At 35.0% G+C, this 15,270-nt stretch overlaps 1 protein-coding gene across 5 annotated transcripts in view; it reads right to left on the bottom strand.

Annotated features, from left to right (window-relative positions):
• The window catches only part of ARMC8 (armadillo repeat containing 8), an 82,416-nt gene that overhangs the window by 12,581 nt on the left and 54,565 nt on the right, over positions 1-15,270 (bottom strand). For 4 of the 5 annotated variants that reach the window (XM_083363724.1, XM_083363725.1, XM_083363722.1 and 1 more), the window contains 7 exons: positions 13,697-13,789; positions 13,303-13,452; positions 12,627-12,722; positions 10,526-10,621; positions 9,569-9,641; positions 6,146-6,239; positions 4,396-4,998 (listed from right to left, as the gene is read on the bottom strand). In XM_083363724.1, coding sequence (XP_083219850.1) covers positions 4,965-4,998; positions 6,146-6,239; positions 9,569-9,641; positions 10,526-10,621; positions 12,627-12,722; positions 13,303-13,452; positions 13,697-13,789 — 636 coding nt within the window. In that variant the 3' untranslated portion in view covers positions 4,396-4,964. Of the gene's footprint in view, positions 1-4,395; positions 4,999-6,145; positions 6,240-9,568; positions 9,642-10,525; positions 10,622-12,626; positions 12,723-13,302; positions 13,453-13,696; positions 13,790-15,270 lie in introns of those variants that run through there. The other variant, XR_014492656.1, reaches the window with a different exon arrangement.

Below are 15,270 nucleotides of genomic sequence, written 5' to 3'. Positions count from 1 at the left end.
AAGTATAAAGACTTCTTAGTGACAGCATTACAAGATTTGAGCTTTGTTATGGCAATAGCTGCTGATAAAAACATGGCATTCTGTTCATAATCTCAGGCTTCTGGTCTGGGAACAGAAAATATGCCATGTTCCCTCACGGAAAACATGCATCTCTACTAAAGGATAGTAGAGACACAATAGCATGTAACTTGCACAGAAGGGATAGTGAAGAAATATATACAACCTCATTCTGATCACAGGGCTAATTTCTCTCAATGAATGAAATTTTATGAAATCTGGGATCGTATAATGCCCTGAAGTGAGCCAAGGGTGCTGAGTAGGCTAGATTGAACAGGGTGTTCACAGGTCTAAAAGGTTTCCAAGGAGGAACTCCCTCCTGTAGATTGTAGTGCTCAAGTCTGTCTGGTACGTGATGCTGAAGATTCTTTGATGAATCGTGGCTTTTACTTTCTCTAGGTGTAGAAGTAGCAAAAAGCAGATACAAAGTTGCAGTAACACTGGTGAGCTAAGATACTTACCATCCATCTTGATGCACAGTCTTCAAGGAGAATTCGTGGGGCTAATGGGTCATGGAAAAAGAAGTTTGTAGTCATATTATTGTTGGGTTTTTTTTTGCAACTGTTTGTCATACTGCCATACTTTCTTCTGGGATATTCTTTCTTCTGGAAAATTCCCATCCTAGAATTTTATGCATGGTCTCCAACAATGCATAGCATTTTTTTAAGGCTAACCAAGGCTGGTTAGTGTTGCTACCTGACAAATAATATCTCTATTGCAGTCAAGAAAATCAAATTGACAAACAAAATAGTCAAAAATCAACTTCAACCTGAAGTTTCACCTTACTTTAAAGATGCATTTATTAGGGCTAAAGAATGGCACTAATTTTTAGGGTATTATCGATAAGATAAACACATCAATTCCCGTGGTACCTGTACTTTCCTTTATTTACTGTACCAGTTCTTAAATTTTCTGACATGCACCAGAAAATAACGTTTGTGGTATCTGTTTGTGGCATATGCCACAAACAATAACAGCTTGGTTGTACTATCTTGAATCCTTCAAAAAGAAAGAAAGAAAGAAAGAAAGAAAGAAAGAAAGAAAGAAAGAAAGAAAGAAAGAAAGAAAGAAAGAAAGAGAAAGGAAAGAGCAATGTGCAAAATGGTGTGGACATTTTCTGTGTACCTATCTTGGAGTGATTTGTGCTCACATTGAAACATGCATGTTTGGGCCGGAATGGAACAAGACTGTTTTTGTTCTACTGAAACACAACTGTTCAAAGCAGTATTTGGAAGAGAAGAATGCAAAAAAACCACCAAGAATATTAGCCATGGCTGAGAGAGGCAGGGAAGGGAAGTAATGGGAAGTTTTTGGAGGTAAAAGATGGTGGGCTATATCATGCTAGAACACCTGAGAGAAGGCAATTATTATATCCATTAGTATTGTCCTACTTGCTCTGGGTTTCCTGCTAGTTTTGATTTAGCTGAAATCTGGGACAAAAATGACTAAAAAATTATGTAGAACATATACAGAACACACACTGAGAACAGAGTACATATTAAATAGCATAAAACAATACAGAAATAAAAGAAAATACAAAAATCTAATTGACTACTGTTGAAAATATCAAGATGACTTTAATTTAATCCAAGTTAGGTTCTATTCTCTTTGCAAAATATTTCAGAGGGAAGTTAACTTGATCGTACATAAACGTAGCCAAAGACAGTGTTCCTGAAATGTCTTGAATCCCAAGGAAGAGGAAATAGAGATAGTCTGAAGTGTCTTTTCTTTTTGTTTCTTTATCTTCCTTGGGAAATTAAATGCTGGTTTAATTAAGTGCAAATCAACAGTTTTACATTCCTAAGACTGATGTCCCCTTTCCCACTGTAGTCAAAAGGCTGAACATCTTTAATATTTTCCCAGTTAACAGGAATTTAAACACCTAATTATGAGCAATATATGGCAATTTTCAACTTATATTACAAGAATGTAATTTAATATTATTGTCCCAGAAAGACGTAATCGTATGCTTCATTATATGGCTATGTATGACTGTTAAATTATTCAGAATTAGCCAGAAGCAAGTATACCAGCATCTGAACTGATTAAGAAAGGCACTGCTGCATTGGATTAATATTCCCAGACTCCATCATATTTGTTCTAAACTAAATTAATCAAGAAAACCATATACAAAGCAGAATAACTCAATCACTGTTTAGCCTCAATTATAAACAGCATTCTGATGTTGCCTTTGGCCTCTTCCATTTCCAAGTCTTAACTTCATAGCTTTTAATAAAATTTTAAATTCCTGCAATTTGACTTGTTTTCAATTAAATAGACTAGAATATTTTGGGCTCGTATCCAGCTTCTTCAAAATAAATCATTTATCTATCTGCTTTCTAAAGCATTTGGTGTACGACTTATTCATGTAAGTACAATATCACAAAGAGGACACAAACAACAGGGAAAGGATTACTGAAGTAAGAGCTAAGGATAGAAAAGATAAAGTGTAGAAAACAGAACAGAAAGAGTACGATGAACTTTACCACATTAAACAAAAGCTGCTGCAGAATAAAGAACATTTACCCTATTAATATTGAATTTTTAAATCAACCCTGAAAATAAGAGGCAAATGCTCAGGAAATTAAATTCATTCAATACTGAGCCATTCTCAACAAAAGAATTAAGCGAAAACATTTTAAAAAGTTGTTATTCTTATTTTGACAAGTCATGACACAGGCTTTGTACAAGTTCACTTATCATATTCTTTAAAAAAGAATATTAGAATTAGAAAATGAACCTTATTTTTGTTAGAACAGTCAGCTTTCTAAAAGGATGTAGCTGAATGTGCACAGATCCATGCCTACAATATAACCTTTGAATGAAGACTTAAAAATATATATAAATAGGGCCAAGCAATTTTAAATAATATTATCCGGTAAAAGGACATTTGTTTTTTTTATTTACAGTGTTTGTACATATTTATAGCAACATCAAAAATATTCACAATGCAAAGTGCAAAATGTCACTTCGTTATCACTTACCATCTTAATATTTCATCCATTCACCTTGCCCACCCCCATTATCCAGATTGTCTTAGCATAGTTTATATCTTCCTTCCATATACATAGCCACTCTAAAAGCAATCTTCAAATGTATAGCTGAAAATTTGCATATCCCAGCTATATTCAACACAGGTTTAAGCATATCTATATCTCAAAATCAAAGGATATGCATATGTGTAAATGGAGTCATTCCACAGAATTGGAAGTGCCTGTGTAATAATAATAATTCAGAGTGCAAAAGCAGTGGTCAAGATAAAGAAGCACTCCCTAGCCTTTCTCACAGGGAATGGATTTAGATAATGCTGTCAAGAAAGTAATTTTTCTCAGTATTATTAAGGCTACAACCAATTGATGATTTAATTGAGGGTTTACTTCTAAAATATTAACTAGCAGGAGAGCGCATTATGCATACCTGCAGAAGTCCAAACCCAATAAGCTTGTAGCAATAACAGTGAGAAATAATTTCACCTATTACATTCCCTGAATTGCTATGACTTGCCTTTCAGAGTAAAAGAAAACATGAAAACCATATATAAAGACTCTAGCTTTATTTTTGCAGTCTCCCTCCAGCTTATTAACAGTTCCAGCCGAGGCACAAGCTCTAAAAGTTGCTTTGATATAATGCGAAGTGTCTAGGCAGCAGAATATTTATTAACTATAAATAAATGTTTGGGATGCCTGAAACTGGTGAGTGAAATGAGACACTCAATTTCTGACTGGCGCTCTTGTCCCTTGACACAAATACCTGTGGGCTTAAGACCACAGGAAAGTTACTTGGTAAACAACAAGGTATGAGGCAGAGATTACAAAACGATATAAAAAACTCATCTTAACATTGTTCTTCTCTGCTGCAGGAATAACTTACTCCTCTACCATGTATATGGGATAAAAATGTATTTTTAAAATATCTAAGGTCTGATTTACATCCAGATTTTTATGGGGATGCCTACAATTTTTCTAAGAGCGTACTTCCAATCAGCAGTCAATTCTTTTATTTAAATCAATTTCACTCTTACGATTTCATGTTATGTAAAAGTAACAGAGTTTTATAATAAATGTAAGTTTCCAAAACAGCATTGTACCTGCATGGGGAACTCTAGTTTTGTTGCTGGAAAATTCTAGTAGGTATAATTTCCACAATTCCAATTTTGGTATCATTTATGTGAACTGAAAAATATTCCATTTGGGGATCTTGGAATTCTGCTTTCTTAAATCCAAGGAGCTGTCACTAGTAACAAGTGGCAGTAAGAGGCAAGCATAAATCACATTGCATCTGTTACCTGTCATATAAGTATCTTTTTGTTTCAAAAGAGGAAATACAGGTACATTAAGCTGAGGTTTAACAAATGCATATATTTTACTTAAAAACATTCATCTGATCAAAATAAACTTCATGGGACAAAACTGTTATTAAATAACATTTCAATTCAAATTGTATATAATTTTTTAAAGTTTTCATACAGCAAACAATGGTTCACCCTTGAAAATCTGTAGAAAAAAAATCACACACACATACACACACGGAGGAGGGGGGGGGGAAAGAAAAAGAAAAAGCTCTGAGGTATCACACCCACCCAGACACAGCCTTACATCAGCTGTGGTATAAGCAGAATATTGTAGGCCCAAAGAAAAAAGACTGCTGATTGTTCGAGTAGAATTCAGGTAGCTCAGACAAAAATATCCCAGAACAGATATCTGAATAGAGGAACTACCTCAATAAAGTCCTCAAGTGCATTGGAGACCTGATCACTTAAACTGCTCCTGCCAAGCAGCTCCCTGCACCTGAGACAAATGCAGCCCAAGGTGCCTTGTGCAAAAGGTAAGGAAATTAGGTGCAGCTATTTCCCATTATTCCTTACTATATAGCTTTGAAAATTATATGAAAGTTCAACTTCTCTTTCATCACGCAAGGTACTGCTGGAGTGCTGTTTTCGCCCTGCAATGAAAAGCATTTTTTTTAATTTTAGAGGATATGCATAAATGGAGATTTTAGAAATGCTACCATGCAAGAAACAAACTATAGCATTGAAAACTGGACACACGAAGTTCAGTAACTGAACATCCCAAAACAAACCTGCTTGCAATTTTACTACAAGGTTCTTTGTACTTAGAACCAGCCTATTCCTTTCCTATTTATAATTTCTCAAGCAGCTTTCACATAAGAGTATATGCATTCTACAACTTTGAGAACCCTAAAACAGGTGTCTATCTTGGATTGAACCTGATTGAAATGAGCAGCATGTGAAAATACAAAGATATTTCAGTCAGATATAATAATTGGGGAGGGGAGATATTAAATGAGATCTCTCTACAAATGTAAACTTTTGCTTGCCCTTTAAGTAAAGTACTGCCGTGCTCTCTACATGGGGCATCCAGAAGCTGCAGCTCATTTAAAATGCACTTCAGGTTGGCAAGATCAGGGCAGTTATAAACACCCCTCAATATACACACATTACACCTCTCCTCCATTGAGCTGCTTTGGCTATCAATATGTTTCTGGATGCAATTCAAAATGCTGCTATAAAGCCATTCATGCCATGGGGCATTTATTAGGATATTTGTAGAAGTGCCTTTCTCCAATCATACCGTCAATCTGGCAGAAAATACATTGTATGAGGCCCTTCAGATGTGCCATCTCGTGGGACCCAAAAAGTTAGCTTTTTTGTTCTGCTCATTGGAACACCTTTGCCCCAGATATTAGACTGCCCTGATCTTGCCAACCTGAAGGTCCTGAGGCACAAGGGTCAGGTTGTCAGTATCAGCCTGTGAAAGTTTTTTTGTTATCTAATTAGTTTTTTTTAATCTTGGCAGCTGGTTCATTATGTTCTGGGATATTAGTGTTGCCTTTGTTTAAACTTTAGTTATCCAGAATCATGCATAACATAAACAAATCAAGCATAGGAGATTTCTCATACAAACACTAAGCCTTCCTAAAGAATTGGGACAATTCTGTTTGCAGGGGGAAAAACACACACAATGCAAGGAGAAACAGAACTCATATACAGCTCAAATCAATATACAGAAAATCTAATAACAAAGTGATCAGATTCATTTCAATTTGATTTTGGAATTTGTTTACTTACTTTTCACAAAGATTTGGATCTGAAGACTGACTCAGTTTATGTAGAATATCTACTATTCCAATATCTCTGAGTTTATCCTGGCGATCTTGGGAACCTAACATAAAATAATTACATGTTGGTAACCGATGCATTTTATGTCTCTTACCCAGACTGTTAAATAGTGGCAAGGCAAATACACAATGCAATGTAAAAGCCTGCAGAAACACCTGAAATGAATATGGGTAGATTTCAGATAAGTCTTTCTCACCTTGCCAGGTCTTGGTCACCCGTACCAGGTCTGCTTTTTTTTCTACACAACTTGCGAAGGATCACAATCTTATTACAAACAGACCTGGCATTCATTAACAACAGCCTGAGGCCAAGGTACTCAACAGTATGATATACAAACATCTAGAGAAGCAGGTGGACTTAAAGAGGTGACAGACACCAAACAGCTGGTTCTCCCTTTTTTGGCAAAGGCCAATCAATTTATCTTTTGTTTTAATCAAAGATAAGATTGGATACATTATCTATTACATTAGAAATGAAAGAAAAAGCATTCTTCAGCAATCTATATGTTATGTTATGGTGGAACTAGTGGCCAATAATCTATTTTCTATTACTTTTATGATAATTTAATTGGCATAACAACAAAAGAAGTTATGCTTCTATGTAACTAACAAGCATTGCCTTTCTAATTTACAGTAAAATTACATTTTCTATTCTTTTGCTGGGTGGTTTATTAATTGAGAATTATTGATATCGTTTTTAAAATAATTATATTTTTAATGAATACTTCTTTTTTACTGGGGTCAAAAGAAAAGGCAAAGTATGGCCCAACCCAAAATCTTGTCTTTCTTAGTGCAAACTCTGCCCAAGTCTTCTGCATTTTATATATTTTTGAATGAATATAAGAAATAGATAATACAAATAGAAGAATCAGGTTTTTGTAATGATATACAGGTAGATATACAAACAAATCTGAACTATTATAAAATTAATATAATAATAATAATAATAATAATAATAATAATAATAATAATAATAATAATAGAACACCATTGGCATTGACAAATTTGCCATTAGTCAATTGCAAAAGGCGGCCTTACTAGGAACTGCTTCCATCCTGCGACAATATCTATAATACCATCAAACACCCACATCTGCTATTCCAGGTCCTTGGTAAGGACTCTATAGGTAGACAGAAATGGCAAATCCAGTCTGAACATCTGGCTGACTGAGCAATGATTATTATTATTATTATTAATAATGATGATGATGAGTTGGAAGGGACCTTGGAGGTCATCTAGTCCAACCCCCTGCTCAGGCAGGAAACCCTATACCATTTCAGACAAATGGCTGTCCAGTCTCTTCTTAAAAACTTCCAGTGTTGGAGCATTCACCACTTCTGGAGGTAGATTGTTCCACTGGTTAATTGTTCTAACTGTCAGGAAGTTTCTCCTTAGTTCTAGGTTGCTTCTCTCCTTGACTAGTTTCCATCCATTGCTTCTTGTCCTGCCTTCAGGCGCTTTGGAGAATAGCTTGACTCCCTCTTCTTTGTGGCAGCCCCTGAGATACTGGAAGACTGCTATCATGTCACCCCTCGCCCTTCTCTTCATTAAACTTATTCTCTTCACTAAACTTCATTCTTATGTATCATTACAAGCTTGTGAAATGAAGCAAATACTTCATTACAGTCAGTGACCATTAAAAAGAGAAATTATACAGTAAAATAAGCATCCATGTGCATACAACCTAGCCCTAAGCTATATGTATAGGTAAAAAGTAAAGGTTTCCCTGTCCATTCATGTCCGACTGTAGGTGGTACTGCTCATCTGTTTCTTAGCTAGGGAGCTAGTGTTGTCTGAAGACCCTTTCCTTGGTCATGTGGTCAGAATGATTATACATCCAGGTAACTCTGTTACCTTCCCACTGAAGTGGAACCTATTTATCTACTCGTATTTGCATGCTTTTGAACTGCTAGGTGGGCAAAAGCTGGGGCATCAAGCAGTGCTTGGGTCTTGAACCTGGACTGTCAGCTTTCCCGCTGACAAGTTCAGTGTTTTTAACAGCTGAACCATTGCGTTCCCTTAAGACATATGTATAAAGGTAAGTAAAAAAAAACCAAATAAAAATAAGGAGAGGAAAAGAGGAGACAACTTGGTCTGGTCTACTTTAATACAATAGATAGAAATGAAAAAAAATCTATTCTCCATAATTCAGGCTTTTCATTCTGTATAAATACTCTGTATTCACATGAAAAAAATTAGGAATACAACTTATTTTATTCAGAACTGGAAACATAGACCATTTCAAATTGTCAAAGATTTTTTCAACACCAAGAAAAATAATAATCATTTTTAAGTTTTTCTGATCTTGATAACATTTAAGATGTGAATAATATCATTTTTATTTATCATATAGCTCATTTGATATATAATATCTGCTAGAAAGCTATTTAATCTCACTTCAAGAATTGCCATAAAAAGCTTGTAATCTACATTCAACAGAGAGATAGGTTCATATTATTCAGGATAAGTTGAATTTTTTCCTACTTTTTAGATTAAAGAAATAAAAACTTTTTCACGTGGTTGAAACTTGTTCATTACATGAGAATGGTTTAGTCAATATTTCTTGAAAAAATGTTAACTGCATAAAATATCTGAATAAAATGTGAATATTTGAATAAAAAGTTCCTGAAACTTTACTCAATTTCATTTCTTAAGTTGACTTTCAACTATATCTTCTGGAAAAAAAAACCCACTTATTGTGTAAATTTTTAAGGAAGTACTCTTTTCAAATATTCAATTTTTTCTGGGTTATATTCCTATTTGTTATATAATTTCATATAAAAATTAACATTGCTGACTCATATCATTCATTGGAGATATTTAGTTCTGTTCCAAATAGAAGTAATAATTGTTTTGTTTGATTCCTTTCATAATTGCTAAATTAATAATTTGGCTGATTTCCTGCCCCTTTATTTTTATGTACTAAAGTTCAATTTTCATAAATACAATTGTGGGGAATTATAGAATTTTATCAATTGGAGTAGAAATGAACCAATGGTTTACATTTCTAAATTCAATCTAAAATACAGTATTATGAATCAACCTCTCATCCTTAATTTGTATTTCTGATTACCATAGTATGCTTTTTCACATTTATGGCTATTCCATTTTTTGATCTGCCCAAAGTCATGAAAGGACAAAAATGTCTAACTATTCAACTTTTATGCACTAGAAATTGCTCTTTTCGTTTTTTTTTCAGATAACTTCCTTTTCACTCAAAGGAAATCATAAAGCAAATTCACTTCACCTGTGTTTTAATGTAGTGATTTTCCCTGGATGGAAAAAATGCATTCCATATGCTCAACTGTTAAATGCAATTTCATTTTAAAATTAAGCATTTCAGAAGATTAATCCCTTGAGTATATCTTCTTACCTTCTTCTTCATTCCATATAAGATTAGATACACAAAACATGGCAGCCAGTTGAAGTTTAGCATTTGAGTGGCTCTAAGCAGACAAAAATATTTAGACAGAAAAATCAAGTAAAATCAAGTCCCTTTTGAAGTTGAATCTTTTACTTCACAGAACCATGTAATGTTATTGGCAAAAGTATGGATCTAGTTTATTATTGATTTCTTTTGTTACCCTGGCAGATCTAGTTAATACTTTGAAAAGAAGCTACAGCCTTGATTATAAAAAAACAAAACCAACAACAAGCACATTCTGGCAGACATCAATGGCAAACCAGTTCCATATTGTTGCCAAGAGACATTTGTCAGGAGACATTTGTCAGGAACTCAAGTGAAAATTTACATTTCTTTCTTAACCTTTATGTAATCTAGGTTTCTTGCCTCCAAATTATTACCCACAATAACGAAATATAAAAATCATATGCTTTTCTTCTTATGAAAGCAAAATTGAAAAAATATTAAAAAAGGAAAAGTATTGTATTCAAGAAAATTAGAGCCACAATCAGTACTGCGCTCAATATACAGATTTTTTTTAAAAATCCCATTTATATCCCGCCCTTCTCCGAAGACTCAGGGCGGCTTACAATTTAAGCACAAACCAATGTGCTTAGCAATAGCCTTCATTCTATGTATATGCCTGCTTATTAGGGCTTTCGCCCCCCCCCCAAAGCAGCATTATTACAAAGTCAGCTTATTGCCCTCAACAATCTGGGTCCTCATTTTACCTACCTCGGAAGGATGGAAGGCTGAGTCAACCTTGAGCCTGGTGGGATGCGAACCTGCACTAATTGCAGGCAGCTGGTGTTACTTAAGGAGGCATTAGCCCACTGCTCCACCAAGGCTCCTTCTATCAAATGCTAAAAATCCCTGGGCTATAATCTTTTCCCAAAATTTAATTATAGAAAAACTTAAATTACATACCATGTAATACTTTATTTTTTGTAAGATATCATCATTTGTCATGATGAATTCTTTAGCTGTTGTTCCATCTGCTATGTTGGCGAGTATACATAATGTCTGAAGGAAAGGAGGAACAGAAATACATGGAAATAGCAATAGATATCTAACTCTGGCAATGTTTTATGGCAGCGCGACAGGTAGATGGTGCCACAAGCGATGCAGGGTAAGAAGTTAAAACTATGAAGACTTTTACAGGCAGTCCTCGACTTGCAACCATTCATTTAACAACAGTTCTAAGTTGCAACAATGTTGAAAAAAGTGAATTATGACCAATCCTTATCCTTATGACCATCGCAGTATCCTCACATCACATGATCAAAATTGGGCACTTGGTGTCACAGGGTGACGTGATTTTCATTTATGACCTTCCCGAGGAGATTCTGACAAGCAAAGTTAATAGGAGAAGCCAGGTTCACTTAAAAATTGTAGTAAAAATTATCATAAAATTAGATATGGTTCATTAACAACTGCTTCACTCAGCCATGGAAGTTCTGGTCCCAACTAGGGTCTCAGGAGGAGGACTACCTGCATTTAGATAGCCCTCAGGTTACAATGGCGATTGGTATGGCGTTTGCTGTCCATAAGTGATGTGGTCACTTGCATCACTTAGCAACAGCAATCTTGGCAGTCCCAGTTACAGCCACTGTAACACTGTAATGCAGGCCATTAAGGATGATGTGTCTGAAGTCCCAGATTAGCAGCAGTAAAATGCCATAGGAGATGGAAAAGGCAGAGGAGAGGGCTTTTGGGCCCTTGCAGGCTGCACCTGAGGCAAGGCAGCCCGGGGAGGGCTTGGAAGACGCAACTCAGGCTGCATGTAAGTTTAGGAGGCACATGGGGAGGCTCAGTGGAGGCTGTATGTGGATGGAGTGGGTGTGCTATACGTGGGTGTCACTTACAGGAGCTACTTGTGATGTTCCTTTCCAGTTTTCCTATTTATTTTGTTTGCGGAAAGTTGGCAGGGAACGTTGCAGGTGGTGATCACATGACTATCGTTTCCTGTGATGTCATAACTGTGTCATAACTGGATTGTGATCATGTAGTCATGGGAGTGATGCAATGGCCGTAACTTTGGAGATTGGTCATATGTCCATTTTTCCAATGAAACAGTTGTTAAAGAATGAATGCAAGCTGAGGAAAACCTGTAAATCACCCCATCTGGAAGAGAAGTTACAGAAATATCATAAATGTAAGTATCAAATATAAATAAACCTCACCCTAGCATAGAAAAACAGCCTAAATTTTGGGGAAAAAATACCCTGCATAAAACTCTTCCAATTCAGACAGAATAAGCGAAATCCTGTAAATAATTCACTAGTGGAGTTTTTTTCTCTCAATCACCATACTATCCTGATTCCTTACCTTGAAATTAAATGGACAAAGGATGACATCATGTCTCCAGACCTTTGGGACACCACACCTTGCAGGCTCCTACATTCCCGGCCAAAGATGACAGCAATTTTTTTCCTCCCATTTGTGCATTTAAATACAGCACAGACATACAGATAACAGAGGAGTTTGCTTTTCCCTCAGGAAACCCATACATCTATTTGCCCAAGCCCAATGTTTTTAAACACTTGAATACGTTGGGGAAATCCCAGTCACTATATGAGCGGTCTCCAAATTTGATATAGAAATAAATAAAAATAAGAGTTTTGTTGCTTAAAAGAAAACAAGCAGCATATGGTTTGCCTTTCTTCAGAACTCATCTAAGAACTTGCTTTTGCTTAGCTGAGATGTTTCTGATATTTCTACGTTTTACTTCCATTTCTACCTTGTTTTACTTCCAGCAGTTTGGGAGATTGTGTTTTATGCAGTCTTGTTTTTAACTTTTTTTTAAGTAAAATAATCATAATAATAATCTCTCACTTGCATCTTTCACTTTTATTACTTGCGCAAAAATACCGCATGCAATCAGCGTTATGCATTCTTAGCAAAAGTATTTGAATTTGTTTCTTGAAGAATTGAGTTTAGTGTTTTTGTTTTGTTCATTCAACACAAAGTACAATTATTCATGTCTAAACTGTTACATATGTATCATTAATACAACAATGCACAATACCTGTTCTTTGACTTCCACATTGTGTTCTCCTTCCAGGATGAGAGTCACTGCTTGCATGATCTGTTTCCCATGAGTACTTATTATCTGATCTATATGCTGCCAAAAGTTTGAAAAATAACATTATTCAGCTCACCTGAAAAGTTAGGAAATCTACAGTTTGCTTTGTAGAATTCTTACAGCAGGAAATAAGTTTCTGCCAATGGAAACGAATATGGCAGCACAACAGAAATGACAGGTGAAAGTGGTTTTAGACAAGTGCGTTGGGGTCATATGTAAAGAGTATGATGGGCTTGTTCCCATTATATATACTGAGCAATGCATTTATATGAGTTTTCCTTTAAAATAAAACACTGTTGTATTACTCCTTGATCTGCAACATGCTCTATGCAATGTGAAAAACAGATGTTCTGGTTTTCAGATAGAAAGCTCTCAAGTTCCAAAGCTTACAATTTGTAGCAACAAGAGTTCAGAAAGAACACTGCTTTGTCATTTTTACAAAATGTTTGTTTTGTAAATTAGACAAGCAACAATGAAGTTGATAAGAAGTTCTGGAATATCAGCTCCCAACATATAGTAATATATAATAAGTAATAAGTAATATATAATAAGTAATAAATAATAAGAAATTAACAAGACCTGCAGATTCATCTTCAAAATATCCATTTTTTTTACTTACAGGGCGAGTAGACAAAAGGTTCCTAAGTAATCCCAAAGTCTTCATTAGTACATTTACATCAGAATCAGAGAGTAACTGGAATAACTGCTCTGTACTCAAGCCTCGCAAAATGTCTGCTTTGATCTTCTGTTCTGCTTGAAATGCCATATTCTAAAAAAGAAGGACCAAATCAACCTTTTTCTGAATCATTTCAATATTTTTCACAAAGGACCCAACTCCAGCACACTATTTATCATTTATTATAACAAGGAACATTTCTTAGCAGTTGAGATTTTGCCGTCCTTGAAAGCATTCTAGATCTCAGATGATTTGATAGCATACAAATTTAATAAAGAAATACAATCTAAAATTGGAGATGCATACATAAAGCTAGCAGATTAACATTGATACTTACCATTAAAGCCCAAACTCCATTCACTCGCAAGGCAAGATTGTCACTCTGAGTTAAACTACAGAGAAGTTCTATGGCTCCTGATTCTAAAATAGGCTATGTAAAATAAAAGCAAAGCCAGTTAAGAAATTTCAGTAACAGCCTAATTTCACATGTATTATTTTCATTTTGTTTATGTATATTAAATCTGTTCTTAAACAAAAAAACAAGATACTGTTTTAAAAAAACAAATAATCCAGAATACACATCTATGCTTTCATATCTTCTTTCTTTACACATTTTACATTTTTGTAAGCTCAGACAGCGTAGAATACTCAGTTCAAGTATGTAAGCTTTTTGATTTTCCAGTATGTTCAGTCAGCTACTCCTACCCAAGGGAACTGTTAACTGTCCCGTCCCATAGTTGAAAATAATCAAGCATACTCTTTCCACAAGATGGCATGCTGAGCAGCAGGGCATTTTCTGTTACTTGCTGGCAAAAAGTTGACTATGCCACCAAAACTGACTATTTGGCAGCTTGCTCCCCAGATTTGAATGGGAGCAAGTAGGAACAACCCAAGACAACCCAGAGATGATTGTATACTTTCTATCTACAGTAAGATGAGGGATCTTGAAGATTGGAATTCTCAGTAGGAGCGATTAGAGGGCTGGGTCTTTCATCTTTTCCTTTCAGCTGTTTGTTATTTTTAAGCACACCTTGGTTTTAACTGCACCTTTTAAAATTGTTTTTTACTTTTTATTTATGCATTAATCAACTGGTTGAATGTTGACCCCTATAACCCTTGCTAGATTTTAACATTTTTCATTTTCTTACTGTTTATTTTAGAATTCTAAATTACTTTCACTTTTCTGTAAAGAAGTCAGCGGTAAGAGGTTTCACCCTGGGTAATGAAAGCTATCTGACTTGATTTATGCTTTCTGGATTTTACTACAAGGACTCTGTTTTTTACTAGTATTTTTTTTTTAAAAAAAACCTCTGATCTTATTTCTTTCCAACTTCTGCTGGGAAAATTCTTCTTCTTTAATTACTTTTTATTCCTGGAAATTGATTTATCTCAACTTTTCCTCTGGTCATTTTCTTATGGTACATCCGCTTCTATTGTCCTTGAAAGGAATTGTTTATGCTTTTGTCATGCTTGGAGTATATTAAAATATAAACAACAACAAACTAAGGACTTTGAATACTATAGATTATATATTCTTTACAATATCTACAAATAGCGATAAAGCCTTTTGGGAAATGTTTGAAAAAAGAATGCTTTTTAACTTACAAACTCTATTTGAAAATTTCAATAAAAAATTTGATGGGTCAACACCGATTTTGAATCAATCCCAGGATGACACCCACATGCAGATGACAGATGTGAGGGGAAAATATCTAAAAATTTCAGGTGTGCTGGGGGCACAAATACAAGAAACTCAGAGATTATGGAATTTTGAATGATGGACTGGATTTTCTTGGGAAGATGGATGGACTTTGGGGAATGGATTTATTATATTTAACCAAGAAAATTGACAAGAGATGTGTTTTTCTTTACAGGGAGACTTTTTGAATAATGTGTGCTTATGATTCTGTT

This window comes from Vipera ursinii (genome assembly GCF_947247035.1).
Source record: "Vipera ursinii genome assembly, chromosome: 5".
Lineage (NCBI taxonomy): Eukaryota > Metazoa > Chordata > Lepidosauria > Squamata > Viperidae > Vipera > Vipera ursinii.
Note: the sequence above shows the minus strand (reverse complement) of the source record. Positions and strands in the feature narration are given on the sequence as shown.